This window comes from Pelophylax lessonae (assembly GCF_965119305.1).
Source record: "Pelophylax lessonae genome assembly, chromosome: 12".
NCBI lineage: Eukaryota > Metazoa > Chordata > Amphibia > Anura > Ranidae > Pelophylax > Pelophylax lessonae.
The window spans coordinates 84502854-84521550 of NC_138779.1; the positions used below are offsets into that span (position 1 = coordinate 84502854).

The 18697-nt window shown below is 42.4% G+C and overlaps 1 protein-coding gene across 2 annotated transcripts in view; it reads right to left on the reverse strand.

Annotated features, from left to right (window-relative positions):
• GABRD (gamma-aminobutyric acid type A receptor subunit delta) overlaps positions 1-18697 on the reverse strand; it is a 36847-nt gene that overhangs the window by 12014 nt on the left and 6136 nt on the right. The window contains exons 2-6 of one of the 2 annotated variants that reach the window (XM_082273192.1): positions 16738-16850; positions 13256-13323; positions 8269-8489; positions 5614-5696; positions 3728-3865 (exon numbers count right to left, since the gene is read on the reverse strand). In XM_082273192.1, coding sequence (XP_082129318.1) covers positions 3728-3865; positions 5614-5696; positions 8269-8489; positions 13256-13323; positions 16738-16850 — 623 coding nt within the window. Of the gene's footprint in view, positions 1-3727; positions 3866-5613; positions 5697-8268; positions 8490-13255; positions 13324-16737; positions 16854-18697 lie in introns of both variants that reach the window. The other variant, XM_082273191.1, reaches the window with a different exon arrangement.

Genomic DNA, 18697 nt, shown 5'->3' on the forward strand with positions numbered 1-18697 from the left:
CATTTGGGGTGGATGGAGCTGGGCTGGGCATTTGGGGTGGACGGAGCTGGGGGGGTAGATGGAACTGGGGTGGGCATTTGGGGTGGATGGAGCTGGGATGGACATTTGGGGTGGATGGAGCTGGGGGTGGTAGATGGAGCTGGGTTAGGCATTTGGGGTGGATGGAGCAGGGGGGTAGATGGAGCTGGGGTGAGTATTTGGGGTGGATGGAGCTGGGGTGGGTATTTGGGGTGGATGGAGCTGGGATGAGTGTTTGGGATGGATGGAGCTGGGGTGGGTTTGGGGGGTGGATGAAGTTGGGGGGGTGGATGGAGCTGGGGTGGGCATTTGGGGTGGATGGAGCTAGGGTGGGGATTTGGGGTTGATGGAGCTGGGGTGGGCATTTGGGGTGGATGGAGCTGGGGGGGTAGATGAAGCTAGGGTGGGCATTTGGGGTGGATGGAGCTGGGGTGGGCATTTGGGGTGGACAGAGCTGGGGGGGTAGATGGAACTGGGGTGGGCATTTGGGGTGGATGGAGCCAGGGGTTGGTAGATGGAGCTGGGGTAGGCATTTGGGGTGAACGGAGCAGGGGGGTAGATGGAGCTGGGGTGGATTGAGCTGGGGTGGGTATTTGGGGTGGATGGAGTTGGGATCAATGTTCCCTCTAATTTTTTACTGTGCTGAGCAAATAAAAAAATTTCTGAGCGCAAACCTTTAGACTGAGCAATGAGGGGGGGGACGTCAATGCAGAGTGACCAGCGTGCCCCCAATCAATGCAGAGTGCCCACAGCATTGCCCCCAATCAATGCAGAGTGCCCACAGCATTGCCCCCAATCAATACAGAGTGCCCACAGCATTGCCCCCAATCAATTGCAGAGAACCCACAGCATTGCCCGCAATCAATGCAGAGATGCCCACAGCATTGCCCCCAATCAATGCAGAGTGCCCACAGCATTGCCCCCAATCAATGCAACTTGCCACTTACAAAAACTGGTGAGAAGGCAGCTTCCTTGATCAATAAAAAAAGGGCAAAAATGTGGGAAAAAGTGAATAACCTTTTCAAAGCATTAGCTGCCAAATAAAAGCCACATTAACATTTGTAAAGCTTGCAAAAAATAAATCACATACACTTTTCCTTTCAGTATTCTGGTCATTTTCTATAGGTCTGCCCTTTTCAAAGACGGACTTCAATGATTCTTTATCACTCTTTTGTTTGCGCTTCACAGCTTCTAAGTCAGGAGGATCCTCTGTTGGCAACAGCTTTTTTGGTGCCCCAATGCAGAGTGCCAACAGTATTGCTCCCAATCAATGCAGAGTGCCCACAGCATTGCTCCCAATCAATGCAGAGTGCCCACAGCATTGCCCCCAATCAATTGCAGAGTGCCCACAGCATTGCCCCCAATCAATGCAGAGATGCCAGCGTTCCCCCCGCGAGACCCCCCCGAGACCCGTGCACTTACCTCACGGCAGCTTCTTGTCTTCAGTCCCCGCGTCCCCGCGTCTCCTCAGTCCTCCCGCCTCCTCCTAGGACCTCGGCCAATGGCATGGGGTGGTTTGCCTTTCGGCCAATCAGGAAGCGGGAGGACCCGCTCCCTGATTGGCCAGGAGGAGGATCCGTGTGACAATAGCGAATTTTCATTCGCTATTGTCACACAATGGGCGCACTGCTTGCTCACTACCTTCACCGTCTTCACGCGGCTGCGCGGTCTTAAGTTGTGCTGCGCCGGACCGTCAATTAGACTGCGCAGCCGCGCATGCACGCAGCTTAAAGGGAACATTGGCTGGGATGGGTGTTTGGGATGGATGGAGCTGGGTGGGTTTGGGGGATGGATGGAGCTGGGATGGGAGGTTGGGATGCATGGAGCTTGGATGGGTGTGGGGAGGGGGGGGTTGGATGAAGCTGAGATTGGTGTTTGGGATGGATAGAGCTGGGATGTGTGTGGGGGATGGATGGTGCTGGTATGGGATCAGGGGGAAGGATGGAGCTGGGATTGGTGTGAAGGATGGATGGAGCTGGTATGGGTGTGTGGGGGGGGGTGGTATTTTTTTTTTGGGGGGGGAGTGACACCATGTTTTACTGCACCAGGTGACACCAACCCTAGTGACGCCACTGGCAGTAGCACATAGTAAGTGTGCCACTGCCAGTTAGATGTATTTCTGTCTGGCGCCTCGGGTCACTCGGTGCCATTTTTGCAGAGGAGGAGAGGCCTGGCCACGGGGGGGGGGGGGGGGGGGGGGAGCAGAGGGAGGAGGATTCTTTCGGGTTCCAGGCCGCAGGGCATGGAGGCGCTACAGGGGACATCACTTGACGACACGATGATATGCAATGCATCGCCTGCCCACCTGGGGGGTGCCAGATATAGGATCCACCCCGGGTGCCAAATGCTCTAGGTACACCCCTGGGTATGCATTTGACTGGCGGTGTGCAGTGATAGCATCTTATTGGGATTGCTCAGCTGGGTTGGGACTGGGATCCAAACATGCCTACAAGGAGGCTCTATGAGTACCCTCTTCATCTCCCTCCAAACATACTTATAGAGACCCTTTAATTACCATAATTATACAATAAAATAAAAATTGTGAATTTACAGCATTTTAATGTTAATGCTTTATATTGTACTATATAAAGCCTTATAATGGAAAACACAAAAAAGTACACTTTTTGCTGGAGTTTGGCTTTAAATAACAGCAACATTAAGGCTAAATTCAGACAGCCACATACAGTTAGGAGTGGCCAAATGCACTTACTGGGGTTGATTTACTAAAACTAGAGAGTGCAAAATCGAGTGCAGTTGTGGAAGGTAGCCAATCAGCTTCTAAGTTAATGACACCCCCAGATTAGTTTGAATATCGCAGTGCGAACTGTCAATTCGGACAGGAATCGGATTGCATGGGTGTGAACACCCATGCAATCCGATTCTGGTGCGGACCAAAAAAAGGGTCCTGCTAGACTTTGGTCCAAATGCGATGCAAATTCAGCCATACAATCTGTATGGCTAAATTCGCACCACACAGACATCGCATGTGATTTGCATAGCAGTGCGGTGCAAATCACATGCAATGTATGACATTGCAATAGTGTGAACTGGCACTAGAACCTGGAAGCTGATTTTTTTTTTCTATGCAGAGACCAGATTGTGCAGTCACCAACCTTAGTAAATCAACCCCACTGTGTGCAATCAGCAGCCACTGTCAGTTTTGTTTGCATGTAACCCCTCATCTGAACAGTTACATGAGAAAAAAGCCTCCAACCAATTCTGGACTCAGTCAGTGTGTGTCAAGGGTCAGCATTTCTGCAGAGGTTTCAGCCAAATACACACTACAAGTTTTTTTGTCATTCAACCCAGCGGGTTGAATGAAAAAAAAAACTGACAGTTCAGGAGAAGCCACTGTACTAACAATCCAATGTTAGTACAGCAATCTCCCCTGCTGTGCTTTTGTGTTCTGACAGGGGGAGTTCTGTTGGACCCGGTTGGACACAGACCAAATGTCGGCCGGCTTCTATTGAACCGTCCAATGCCGCCTGACATTCGGCTAGGCTCTAGTCGCACACAAACTGGTCACAGTTAATCAGCCAGTTTGTATGTGGCCAAAGCAGAAAGTGTTGCTGCATCCAAAGCCTGAGTTCTGCTGGTGTTGGAGTGGGTAAAACAAAGTCTATATGACTGCCATAGATGACTGCTTGTTGTATGTCACCATTGGACTTTGCACTTTTTTTGAATACGTACAAACAGCTCATGCCCTTACCAGATTTGAAGTTCATCACGTTTCTTGTGAATTTATAGTCTGTAATGGTGAATTGCGCAAGCTGAAGTTTATCCAGGCCATGAATCTCCTCCTGTTTCTCTGACCAGTGGTAGAGAATGTCCTCTGCTGAGTATCCATCTGTTTTGGAGTAATATTAGTATATTACGCAACGCCATATTCAAGCATTGTCAACATTTATTCCACATTTTCTTTTTCAGTGAAGCACAATGCTGAGTAGTGACACTTTGACTGTACAGCTACATTCACGGTTTTGCTCCAGGTAAAAAAGTGCCACTTCCTCTCTGTCACACAGACAAATCCAATGAATTCAGCTGTCATTTATACACTACATGATGCTGAAACACATTTATGTACAAGCTGATTCCAATATTGCTGCAATGTTTCATTTACATATTTATTGTTTTTTATTGCTATTAATAATAATAATAATACTTAATTTTCACATATAATACATTGTTTCCATGGCTATCTTATTTCTATATCCTGGATCCTTAAAGGAAACTTGTACTGAGGAAGCATGGACGCTGTTCTTGGTAACCCCACCCTCCTCAATTTCTAGTGCACTTAAAGCGGTAGTATACTCTAATGACAAAAAAAAAAAAAAAACCCTGCAAGACAAAGGCATAGTGAGCTAGTATGCATCGCATACTAGCTCATTATGAATTACTTACCTTAGAACGAAGCCCCGACACGGACCCCCGGACACCGCTGTGGGAGCTGACATGATCCCACGGTGTCTCTTCCGGCAATTCCGGGCAAGGAACTCTGAAGGTCCGCCGGACCTTCAGAGCGCATGCGCCGCACTCGTCAGCGGCTGCATGCTGTGGTAATATCTCCTAAACCGTGCAGGTTTAGGAGATATTAATTGTACCTACAGGTAAGCCTTATTATAGGCTTACCTGTAGTTAAAAGTCAAAAAAAGCAGTATACTACCACTTTAAAGAGGTTGTAAACCCTCTCTTGGAACTTGTACTTATAGGTAAGCCTTTAATAAGGCTTACCTATAGGTACTGTAAATATCTCATAAACTTGCACCGTTTAGGAGATATTTACTTGTAATGCAGCTGATGACATCATCGGCGCATGCGCTCTGAAGGAACGGCCACCCATGCCGTAAACTGCGGCTCCCGCGCACATACGCGAGAGTGATGTAATCGCGCCTCCGGCCAATCAGATGGCTGGAGGACGCAAACCAGGAAGCACATGTTCGGCCGTCCTCTCACTGAGCGGACGGCACTGCGGGGGCTTTGTTCTAAGGTAAGTATTTCATAATGAGCTCATTATGCCTTTGTCTTACAGGGTTTTTTTCTTTTTCATTGGGGAGGGTTTACTTCCTCTTTAATTTCATGCTGATCTAGTGGCTTCATTTTTGCAGTATGAAAATAAGGAGCTGAACTGCATGATTGTTCTGTCTCAAAAAGTAATGGAACCGAAGAGAGACAGAAAAACAGAATTTTTAGAACCATCTCAGGAGATACCAGTTTCTTTTAATATAAAACAGCATTCTTAGCTAAACACAGTGTTTTCAGGTTTAGAATACAGCAATTCAATGTAAAACAGACACAAATGCAGCCACGTTTACTTTACATTCCAGGTCTGAACTTTATTGCTAGTCTGCCATTGGCGGTCCTTAAAGTGACACTGTCAGCACTTTATAAATGCAAATAAAAACTGCCCTGTAGAGTGTAAATAATTACCTCCCAACCTGGCAACTGTGCCAAAAAATGTCACTCTGATCAAGAAGAATCACCAGGTACTTCCAAGGAAGGGTGTCAATCTCCTGTTTCCCTTACAAAACGCAGAAGTTCCACCTGTCAACCCCAACCCAACATAACCACTATGTCCTTAGGTTCTCTGTCACTTACAGCTCTCGAGGTCCAACAAGCACTCCTGCTCATCCATCGGATATTTTGTTAAGTCCATGTCACAGGAAACTGTTGATGTTATTCTGTAAACCATAAAGGGCTTGACTTTATTAATACTATCCTCTATGTGCAAGGTGGGTTTCATTTAGAGCATGTCACAAAAAATGATATTGATTAGGAATGAAAAGGCAATCATGTTATGAATAAAGAAGAATGGCAGGTATGGTATTTTCTTACATAGTTACACTGGTCCAGCAAAAGATGGTCCAGCTTGATCTAATGTAACTATGTATATACCATTCTTGAGAGATCCCTAGTGAAGTTGGAAGTCCCTATAAGCCCCCATTCACACTGGTGCAACTTTAAAAACACGCTACTTTAGCGCAATTTTAAAGTCGCAGATCAGTGCGATTTGCACTGCCGATTTCATTGTGGCTTGCGACTTCATTTAACAGAAGTCTATGCAAGTCACAATGAAATTGGTAAAAAGTAGTGCAGGAACCTTTTTCATATGCGCTGCAACATACCTTGCACCAATATGAATGATTCCATTGCCGGCAATGGGGTACGACTTGTCATGCGATTTGGAACAGTCAAATCACATGACAAGTCGCACCAGTGAGAATGGGGGGCTTGTAGTCAGGGGCTTGTAGTCATGGCTACTCCAGCAATCTCCACTAGCTTCTGTGTCTCTTGTCTAGCGACAGCCCTGCTGCATCGTACACAACAAGGTCAGCTGCTCTGCAAGGGTGCCATTTAGAGAATGCTTTGCATTTTCTCAATGAATATGGTCTATGACTTCAATGTTTTCTGAGTCACTGCCCTGTAACAAGTATGCAAGTTAGGAATTCTAATATTCATGTATACACTCTATTGTCAAAAGTATCTGGACACCTGCCTTTACACGCGCATGAACTTTAATGACATCCCAGTCTTAGTCCGTAGGGTTCAATATTGAGTTGGTCCACCCTTTGCAGCTATAACAGCTTCAACTCTACTGGGAAGGCTGTCCACAAGGTTTATGAGTGTGTCCAGTCAAGTTTGTCCACCCTAAACTCGCTCATCCGTGTCTTTACAGACCTTGCTTTGTGCACTGGTCCAAATCATTTGGTGGAGGGGGGAATATGGTGTGGGCTTGTTTTTCAGGGGTCGGGCTTGGTTCCTTAGTTCCAGTGAAGGAAACTCGTAAGGCGTCAGCATACCAAGACATTTTGGACAATTTCATGCTCCCAACTTTGTGGGAACAGTTTTAGGATGGCCCTTCCTGTTCTAACATGACTGCACACAGCAAGGTCCATAAAGACATGGACAAGCCAGTTTGGGGTGGAGGAACTTGACTGGCTGCACAGAGTCCAGACCTCAACCCAATAGAACACCTTTGGGATGAATTAGTATGGAGGCCTTCTCGTCCAACATCAGTGCCTAACCTCACAAATATGCTTCTGGAAGAATGGTCAAACATTCCCATAGACACACTCCTAAACCTGGACAGCCTTCCCAGAAGAGTTGAAGCTGTTATAGCTGCAAAGGGTGAGCCAACTCAATATTGAACCCTACAGACTAAGACTGGGATGCCATTAACTTTCCTAGCGGTATTCCCGAGCATGACTCGGGGTTAGATTTTAGAGCCAAAAGCGGTAACCCCGAGCCACACTCGGGGTACCGCTAGGAAGATCGCTGGATGCTGGAAGAGGTTTTACTTACCTTTTCTCCGGGATCCAGCGAAGAATGCGGGCGGTATGCGGCGGCGGAGCTTCCTCCCGATCGTCTGCGAGCCCCGGCTTCCGTCTCCGGCGACGTGACATTCGCCGGGGGGTGGAACCGGCGGCAAATTCAAATGTGAAACACACCAAACACACTGATACCATTCAAAATAAAATAAAATCACATTACATTGCCCCCCAGTGCCCTTTCCTGCAGTTTTACTGTACTTTTTATGTATATATATATATATATATATATATATATATATACGTATATATATATATATATATATGTGTATATATATATATATATATATATATATATATATATATATGTATATATATATATATATATATACACATGTATATATATATATATATATATATATATACGTAATTCTTGTGAATGAGCAGCCCAAACCAACTGTATACATTATATATATATATATATATATATATATATATACAGTATATACATATATATATATATACATATATATATATATATATATATACATATATATATATATATATATATATATATATATAATATATGTATACATATATATATATATATATATATATATATATATATATATATATATATATATATATAATGTATACAGTTGGTTTGGGCTGCTCATTCACAAGAATTACATGCAAAATAATGGTACCACTTTCAGAACCTAAAATCCAAAAGAATCATACCGCCAGGGAGGTTAAAGTTCAAGTGCGTGTAAAGACAGGCATCCCAATACTTTTTACATTATAGTGTTTTTCTCATAACTTGGTTTCTTAAAACGGGCCAGTAAACTTTATTTTATTTCAATAGTCAGTAAAAGTACTTCAAGTGGCGTAATCCCTTTTTAACACCTGACATAGGAAGGTACATGATTGGATGATTCATTTATAACAGTGTTCTTAGTAGAGGTCATTAGAGACAACTGCTTACCTACTGCTGTATAGGATGACACCATCTGGCTGGAGTCGGATTAGCTTGTTTTCCACCGTCACGTCATGAAACCAGGCGTACTTGGCATTTACAATAAAGGTATCTGGAAGCCAAAGTTTCTCAACAAATCTACTGTCAAAGCCAAGAGTTTTGTTGGTATGGTTGTAAGAAAGCCTTTCATCCCTCCAGCTCTGACGCAGGAAAACTGTCATTGTGTATTCCTAAACAACAAGACTGACTGCTGGTTTCACAAAGCACTCTACAAAATATTAACATCAAACAGCATCTTTTTTTCAAGATAAGGTCAATTTCAAAGCAAATGCAAAATAATATTCAAAAGGTGAAAGGCCTGCTTAAAAACAGACATCACAATTTGCCCCCTTTAAACTTTATTGGCCAACAAAACATATATGTCCCTCTCTGATTTGATTTTGCTTTAGTAATGCAACCTGACTTTTTCTGACTTTCTGGCTAAGCCCTACCAACTCTGAATTCACTGTCCAATAGGACTGTTATATTGGGCAGTAATTCCTCTCTTATTGGTTGGGAGATTATCACTCAGACCTGCCTCTTAAAATCCTGGTCAGAGTGATTTCTAGGTTCCATATGTCTGCATCTCAAACTCAATTTAACCACTTAAGCCCCGAAAAATTTTACCCCCTTCCTGACCAGGCCCTATTTTGCGATTCGGCACTGCGTGACTTTAACGGACAATTGCACGGTCGTGCGATGCTGTACCCAAATGAAATTGATGTCCTTTTTTTCCAACAAATAGAGCTTTCTTTTGGTGGTATTTGATTACCTGTGCAATTTTTACTTTTATAAACAAAAAAAGAGCATTAATTTTGAAAAAAGAACAATATTTTTCACATTTTTTTATATGAAATTCCCCAAAAAAATGTAAAAATCTAAATTTTTTAACATTTTTTGCCAATTTGCTTTCTGCTACATATGTTTGGTAAAAAAAAAAATCGCAATAAGCGTATTTTGATTGGTTTGTGCAAAAGTTATTGTGTTTACTAACTAAGGGAAAGATTTCTGTCATTTTTGGTGTTTTTTTTTTTAACGAGTAATGGCGGCGATCTGCGATTTTTTTTGCGGGACTGCGACATTGCGGCGAACAGATCGGACCCTTGACTGACATTTTTGACACTTTTGGGGTTACCAGTGACATTACTACAGTAATCAGTGCTATACATATGCACTGTTACTGTAAAAATGACACTGGCAGGGAAGGGGTTAACTTTATTGGTGATGCAGGTATAGGTTCATTAAGGAGTCTACTGTTCTTAAGTGTGTCCCTAGGGGCGTATCAGTGCGTTTTGAAGTTGCACCGACTTCAAAGTAGTTCCTGCACTACTTTGCCACGATTTTAATGCGTTTTGAGGCATATAGCCTTGCCATTGCTTTCAAAATCACGTCAAAATCGCGGCAAAATTGCGCCGCAAAGTCGCGGTAAAATTGCGTCGCATAAGTGTGAAAGGGTCCTTAATTGAAACAAAACTTTACTCATAACAACGTGATACAAAATAATGGGCACAATTCACTAAGCGATATGCTACCGCATTCGAGTACGTTAAAAAACTAAAAACAAAAAAAAAAACAGTGCAATTCACAGAGAAAGTCTTGTTATGAGCCATTTCAATAGGATATCCTCTGATAGCCCTTAGATAACACTCCTCACTCCTCTTACACTCCACACACCTCCAGCTTGATCTTTCCCACCTATGTTTCAACCAATCACTTTGTCTGACATTGCTGTGGTTACTGCATAGTTATCGCAAGCTCAGAGCAGTACTTATATTTAATTACTACATGCATTTATTTCCTTTAGTGAATTGACTTTAATGCCTTCTTTTTGTGCGCTATTTACCAAACGTTTTTGGTGTTTCCATTAAATACCGCATACGAGCGATAGTGAATTGACATTTTCGTTAAGTGATCACATGACCGACATAACGCATATGTTAAGCTTTAGTGAATTGTGCCCATAGTTATTTAGACAGGAACTTACTTTCCACAATAATAACTATGCTACTAAGATTAGTGTGTGCTGTAAATTGCCTCCTGCATTGCTCCTGTTTCCATGTTGATGAAGCCCAGAGCCTCTGAGCAGCGGTAAATCCAAAAGCAGAACTAAACCCATCATTTTAACGGTTTCAATAAAACTGTTACATCCTGGAATGCCGGTGTTCCGTGAGAATTACCTACCCTGTGAGAATTACCTACCCCTCGTCACTTCCGGCCAGAAGCATCTGAGCAGCGCAGCAGTGCGCATGCTCAGAGCGCCGGATACCTAATGGCAGAACAGAGGAGCTTACTAGTGCGCATGCGCACTAGTATAAAACGATCACGGTGTACCGTGAAAAAAACCTACCGACGCGGCACTTACCTAAAACAGCTGTGCTGACATACGAGTCATCCCCGCACCTGTCCCGGTCACTTCCCTGCTCTCGGCAAGTAAATATAAAAGCGGCTTTCGGCTCAGTGATTTATGTTTTCATACAGCCGCCGCCGCTTTTATATTTACTATCCGAGAGCAGGGAAGTGACCGGGACAGGAGCGGAGATCACTCCTATTTCAGCACAGCTGTTTTAATGTACCCGCTGCATTACATACAGTGCGGAGTACCGGAAGTGACGAGGGGTAGGTTTTTCTCACGGGTAGGTAATTCTCACGGAACACCGGAATTGCTAACTGTCACATTTGCTTGTGCTCTCAACCCAACTGTCAAGCCATCAAATGTCTGATGTCATAACTGATCACATATTCAGCTCCATGGCAGTTGCAGATCAAACAGAAGCAGCTTCCTTGGCTGTAAAGGATAGGAGAGTGTATTTCTGCTTTAAGGTGGTTAGAAGATCGGCCTCTATAAACTCAGCAGTGCCTAAAAATACCTAAATACTTAGAGCAACAGAGCATGTGCAGAGCAGGGTAAAACAGTTTATTATTGGATTTTAAACAGCATAGCCATTTATTCGTAATGTTTTACATAGCTATACCTGCAAAAAGGGCCAGCCTGAAGTAAACTAGCAGGACCTAATTTTCTGACTAAAGTTCCACTTTAACAAAAGACAGCCCAAACGTAGAATGTCTTTTATATATTTATTGTAGAGCTTGGGTGAATGATTGGAGTACCAAAAGGAAAAATGTAGCAACAGTTTTGTTTCACGTTGATATTCCCTGAATGAATGCTCAGTCTTCCATGCTGTAGGTTTGTCACTGCAGCAAAACCTGGGGAGGTTCTAGTAAAAATCAGTTGCATCCAGATAGGGCTATTTTTTTCTGCAAGAATACCCCAAGAGTGCCTGCATCTGATTGGATGCAGGTACTCTCTGGATGGCAATTTTCCAACAGGCTCCTTCAACAAAAGTTGATTGAACATTTGACTATATTGAATCAAATGGTGCCACCAGGGCCATAAACTTCTGGCTCGAAATGAAAGCCGTGTATGGCCCTGACAGCACCACCCCATTAAAAAAAAGTCAACTGTCATATGTTGGCCAGTTTTTAGCGATAGTGAACTTGAACCATCAGTGGCTGAGCTGACACACAGGATCCCAGACACAAATCAGAGCTTCTAGGTGCTAAATATCCTTTCAGAATGCTGCTTATACTTTTCAGTTCTGTTCAACCCCCTACAGAATCTTCCAGAAAATCTTAAAGAGACTTTCTCAAAACAAGTACAATGTAAAGCAAGCTACAACGGAACAAATCCATACTTTATAAATAATACATGTTTCATAATTTTTCCCAGAGAAGATTACATCTGTCCACCTGAACAGAAAATGATGAAACCCTTACAGTGTAGATTTGCGCGGTATTAGGAAAACTGTGAGAAAAGCTTAACAACTGTTTTTTTCCATTGTTTCAAATCAAGAAAATATTATTACTAAAGAACCTTATGCACTAACGCTAACGATTAATCAAGGCACCAGCAGTGGGATTTTGAGACTGATTGAACATGTCAGACGATGCTATAATGAAGATTCTGTCTGTCTGACATTTTCAGATTTAAAAACCGTTTGCAGGTTGGAGAGCAAGGGAGACTGATGACTTTTCCTTTTAAAAAGAGAATCACAACGGATCTCCTGAGATGATGTCTTTAGGGTTAAATGACTGAAATAAATTACAGGTGTGTATGCCTGTACACTGTATAATAAATGCATTTATTCTTAAGATGGAAGAACACACTTATTAAAAAAACAACACCTGCTCTATAGGTATAGGTTGATTAAGGAGTCTACTGTTCTTAAATGGTAAGTTGTATGCTGAGGAGGCATCTATGCAAGTGGCAGAGTACCTAAACAAATATAATTTAGCTATTGTGGCTCAACTGCTATGTAAGTATGGTTTCTCCCCACTTGGGTATTTTGTGAGTTTCCGTACCCTCATTAGCTACTACTTTGCATATTTCCTCCTCAACATCATATATATATATATATATATATATATATATATATATAGATATATCTTACAGACACGCTCATGCGTATCTGCTCCTGATGAGTGGGCGAATACGTCCCTGGAAACACGGCGGGTTTCAAAGATGCTTCAATTCACTATGTAACATCATTGCTGCTACTCTACCAGCATGTTTACAATGTAATATACTATGTCTGTAATTGATAAATTTGTACATATATATGCAACTTAGAACGCTGTTCTTTCATACTCCCAATAAATCTGTAATTTTAATGATTACTAGTGACCATTGTGTTCACCTCACTCAACGTCCCAAGGGCAACCTTTTTCGTTTGTTATGTATATATAGGGATGGCGGTGTATAACTTTAAGGCAGTATTGGATTTATTTTTTGTTGAGTACCTAAACAAAAGTCTCACTGTGTGACACACAGGCATTAGATCTTCTTTAGATCTGGTTGTTTTTGGGCATATATGTGATCTGTCTCCCAACACTTGTAGGGGGTAGTGAATCACAGGCAAGTCAGCCTAAACAATGCACAGGCCCCAGTAGTTTACATTACCATGTTTACTTCAGATATATGGTCAATGCTGGTGACTTCTATATCTACTGCAACAATCACAGGAGGCCCTGGAAAATAATATAGACATACGTAAATACAGTACATACATGTCTTACAAAATGTAATTAGAAATAGAATACACTGACTGCTATTGAAGTGCAAGAGACACAGAAAGGGGATCACATGTTCTCATCAGTGTATGAACAATAATCTCTAGATATGATTTACATTTTAACACTGTGCAAATCAGCACTTAGAATATATGAAAGCTTAGAATCGGCCCCCAAAAAAGTGTATTATCCCAGCTGCTGGAATCTTCCTTTTCCCAAAAAGGTCTCAAATTGATAGCGCTTATTCCCAGAGCTAGAATATCCACATGTCAAATTTCCTTCATCCTCTTCAAGTGATCATCTCACCAATCTCTTAATTGCTCACCAGACAGTAAGAACTTTGCACAGATTAAAGTCTAGTACACATGGGCCGAATATTGGGTAGCATTGGCTGGCTCAATAGAAACCGGCCGATATTTGGCCAGTGTGTACTGGAGCCAATTCTGTCGAAGGGCATGACTGAAAAAGGTCTGCCGATCTGTCAAATTTCCTTCATCCTCTTCAAGTGATCATCTCACCAATCTCTTAATTGCTCACCAGACAGTAAGAACTTTGCACAGATTAAAGAGTAGTACCCATGGGCCGAATGTCGGGCAGCATTGGCTGGCTCAATAGATACCGACCGACATTTGGCCAGTGTGTACTGGAGCCAGTCCTGTCGAAGGGCATGACTGAAAAAGGTCTGCCGATCAGCTCACCATCAGCACTCTCAGCCAATGGCTGAGATCACTGACCGGAGTGTTCTGACGGGGGGCCGCCCCCCTGACAGAACTTAATAGAACAGCAGGGGGGATAGCTGCACTAACAGTGGATAATTAGTACAGCAGCTCCAAACTGAGCTGTCAGTTTTTTTTTCGTTCAGCCCTGCTGAGTTGAACAAAAAAAACAAAATACTAGTGTGTATTAGGCCTAAGGAACTTTACATGTGGATATTCTAACTCTGGGAATAAGGACTATCATGAGTTTCATTTTACGTATGAGGTTACTATACAACACACAAGTAAAATATTTTAGCAAAGCAGCTCTTTTTTTTTTACAGATTTGAACACAGGTGCATTGTTGTCCATGGGACAATGTGCGCAGTTACATAGATACATAATGCAGCGTTACACACAGAAAAAAATAGAATATTTTACATTAGTGTGCAGGATTTTAAATGTATACATGTGTATATGCAAGAACATATGAGCATACACTATATTACTAAAAGTATTGGGATGCCTGCATTTACACGCACATGAACTTTAATGGCCCCCCCAGTCTTCGTCCGTAGGCCCACTCTTTGCAGCTATAACAGCTTCAACTCCCTGGGAAGGCTGTCCACAAAGTTTAGGAGTGTGTCTATAGGAATGTTTGACCATTCTTCCAGAAGAGCATTTGTGAAGTCAGGCACTAATGTGGACAAGAAGGCCTGGCTCGCAGTCTCTGCTCTAATTCATCCCACATGTGTTCTATTAGGTGGAGGCCAGGACTCTGTGCAGGCCAGTCAAGTTCATCCGCCATAAACTCGCTCATCCATGTCTTTATGGACCATGCTTTGTGCACTAGGCCAAATCATTTGGTGAACAGGGGACTATGGTGTGGGCTTGTTTTTCAGGGGTTGGGCTTGGCTCCCTAGTTCCAGTGAAGGGAACTCTTAAGGCGTCAGCATACCAAGACATTTTGGAAAATGTTATGCTCCCAACTTTGTGGGAACAGTTTGGGGATGGCCCCTTCCTGTTCCAACATGACTGCGCACCAGTGCACAAAGCAAGGTCCATAAAGACATGGATTAGTGAGTTTGGAGTGGAGAAACTTGACTGGCCAGCACAGAGTCCAGACCTCAACCGAATAGAACACCTTTGGGAGGAATAAGAGTGGAGACTGCGAGCCAGGCCTACTAGTCTACATCAGTGCCTGACCTCACTAATGCACTTCTGGAAGAATGGTCAAACATCAAACATGGAAAGCCTTGCCAAAAGAGTTGAAGCTGTTATAGCTGCAAAGGGTGGCACAACTCAATATTGAACTCTACAGACTAAGACTGGGATGCCATTAAAGTCCATGTACGTGTAAAGGCAGGCATCCCAATACTTTTGGTAATATAGTGTATATAATGAAACATTGGCCACTAGAAGAGGATGAAGAAGAATTTTATGTATGCAGTTATGCGCCTGTATGTGTATACAGTATATACAAGATGTTGACAGTTGAACATTTTTTCCAGCAAGATCCTGTGTATGTACAGCAGTAAATTATTATGCCCATGTGCAGGGGTGCTACCAACATATCTTATGGGCATGTAAAATATTTAGGTTTTGTGTAGATGCTAATGACTCGACCCACTTGATCTTGATCCACTGACTTGAATGTTAAAGTAAGCTGCCAGATTCTTTTAAGCCCCCGCTCACAGACCCCCACAACCACTGGCCAGGGCCAAAGCACCTCCCCACGTTAAGGGCTTGTGGCTTGGTATGGTTCAGGAGGGGGAGGGGGCACATTCTCGTTTTCTCCCCTTTCAAGGCTACATGCTTGGATTAATGATCTGTAATAGATTTTTGGGGGACCTCATACATTTTTTTTTGTTTTTTAGGAGACACCCCCTTAAAATCCGCACCAGACTCAAGGACTCTGCACAATTATTTTTTCTATTTCTGCTGTAGAATGTGCTACAGCAAAGGAAAAAATATTACAGAGATTCAATTGCCAGGAAATAAAATTGAATTGTTGGCCTATTTAAAAAAAAAAAAAACATACACACCAGTCCAAAGGTTCCCCACAATACATAACAGATCCTTAGGGTTGTGTGTGTGTATATATATATATATATATATTTTTTTTTTTTCTTTTAAAATAATAAACCAGGAGGGCAATATCATTTGCTGGAAATTTAAAACTTTTCTTCCTTATGTCGGTGCTTTAAAAAAAAAATCACTGCTCCTGGCTGAATGGAGTTTTTAATGTTTTTTTTTTTGCGTTGTTTTGCATTGAAACAAGTTTTCCAGGACAGTGCCCAGCAACCCTGTCCTCAGGCTATTTTTTGACACCCCTTTGCTTAGTGTAGAAAATTGGCTTTTTAAATTTGACATATTTAGCTCCCATTGATCTCACTGGGGTTCGTCATCTAAATATCTGTAAAGTTTGCCAAACCCTGCTTGAACCAAGCCTAGGGCAGTTCCACTCACCACTAGTAGGAAGAACTGGCTGTGTTGCCTAGAAAAATCAATCACATTTCCCCTGTTTTATAACCTTCATTAAAAACATTATTTTTCGCTCTGTTTCAAATTCCAAAGCATGTTCCTGTTGTAAAGACTAAGGCATTCACAAATATGAGGCATCAACCAATGCTCATCAGTACAAATATATGCATATAAATAATTCATAGTATAGTACCTCCAATCCCAGGCCTGAAGTTCCTTGCATATCCTTGCATCAGTCCATCTAGGTTGGGCACCCATGATATCTGTATATTAGACCCAATGTATTCCCCAATGTCTTCAGTATTACTGCTAAAGTAAAAATAATAAGCTACTAATAGGTGGTTTACTTAATTTTAAGCTAAAGCCATTTTTATATGCATACATGTAAAAAAGAGCTTTATGTAAATAATTATCAATATGGGTTCATATTTTAAAATTCTTCTATCGTATGTATAATTTGCAGATATTTATCTATACAGTGGCAGCCTGATTTGCACCATGCATGCAGAGACTCTGTTTACTGTTTTGCAGAGCTATACAAGAATTGTGCTTTAACACTTCTCAAAACGCGTGTCCATTGCACATATGAATGATATTGTGGTTTGAGTACATTTATTGTTTCATATTCTTGTACATATTTATTTAATTTTTATTCAAATTAAGTGTAATGTGGCCACTGACATGCATCTTTTTCAAGCATTGTGTGACATGCATTTGTTTGCACATATATATGATATTATGGTTTGAGTATTTTAATTGCTTCACATTTTTGTATATTTCTGTTTAATGCTTATTTACAATCAGTGTATTGTGATCACTATTCACAGTTATTTATTTATATGACATTTGAAGGAAGTGCACCTTTTTGTATATAGGCAGGGCATTTTTTTTCTCAGAGAACAGGTGCAGGTACCCCCCCCCCCCCCCCTTCCGAATCATCCCTTGTCTCTGCCCCCTTCCCACTTCCCAGTACTGACCCTTTTAGAGAATCATGAAAGGAAGTAAAATAGGTCCCCTGCAGACAGCAACATTAGACTCCATCAGCAATAATAGATCTCCCAGCAAAAATAGACCAACCTAAGCAACAAAATACCCCCAGCAACAATAGATCCCCCATCAATAATAGACCCCCACCAGCAACACTAGACCTCTGAGTAGCCAGCATTAATAGACTCCCCAGCAGCCAGCAACAACAGACCTCTCCCTCAACAGTAGATCCCTCCCAACAAAAACATATCCCCCAGCAACAATAGAATCCCCCCACCAGCAGCAATAGACCTCCCCAGCAACAATAGAACTACTAATGACAATAAATTCCCCCAGCAGCCAGCATCAATAGACCTTCCAGCATACCCTATCATCCCGATCATTATATACATTCAGCCCCGGTTCACACTTGTGCGAGTGCCGGGTTCGCATGTAATGTCGGAGCGCACTGCTCCTTCATTACATGCAATCGGCTGTGCGGTGCGAGTTCAGCCATACACTTTGTATGGCTAAATTCGCACCGCAGCCACAGCAAACACGCACAGGGACCCTTTTTGGAAGCCGCATCAGGATCGGATCGCACAGCGGTTCACACTTGTGCGATCCGATCCTGTGCAAACTGCACGATCGCACTGCGATATGCGATCAAACTGGGGGTGTCGTTAAGATTACATTGACACCCCCAGCATATCGCATATGGCAGTGTGAACTGCCGGGGGTGCGTGTGCGATGCGGGAACAGGCTGCGGATTCGCAGCCTTCCCGCATCGCATAAGTGTGAACCGGACCTCAGTGCTGGAGGTGCCGGAACATTCCTGCTGACAAAAAGCCTTGTTTATAGGTATATCTATGTCCATATCTATCAACAAAAATAAATATGCTGAATAAAAACAATGTGTAATAATACATACACTGTGCAAACATATAACATAGGTATCTTGAAAAATTCTTAAAGTAATATTGTCAAAATCAACTTCCACATAAGATTAAAGTGAATAGTCTCTTCATAAACATCCAATGCAATTAAAGTGCAATTTCTCCCATGCTCATTTGATATCCTTAGTGCTCACAGAACTCTCACCTCCAATCATTAAGGGTTGCGCCTATATGTCATCATCCAGCAAGATCTCTCCGATTTATAGACAATTACAACAACTTTCTTTAGCC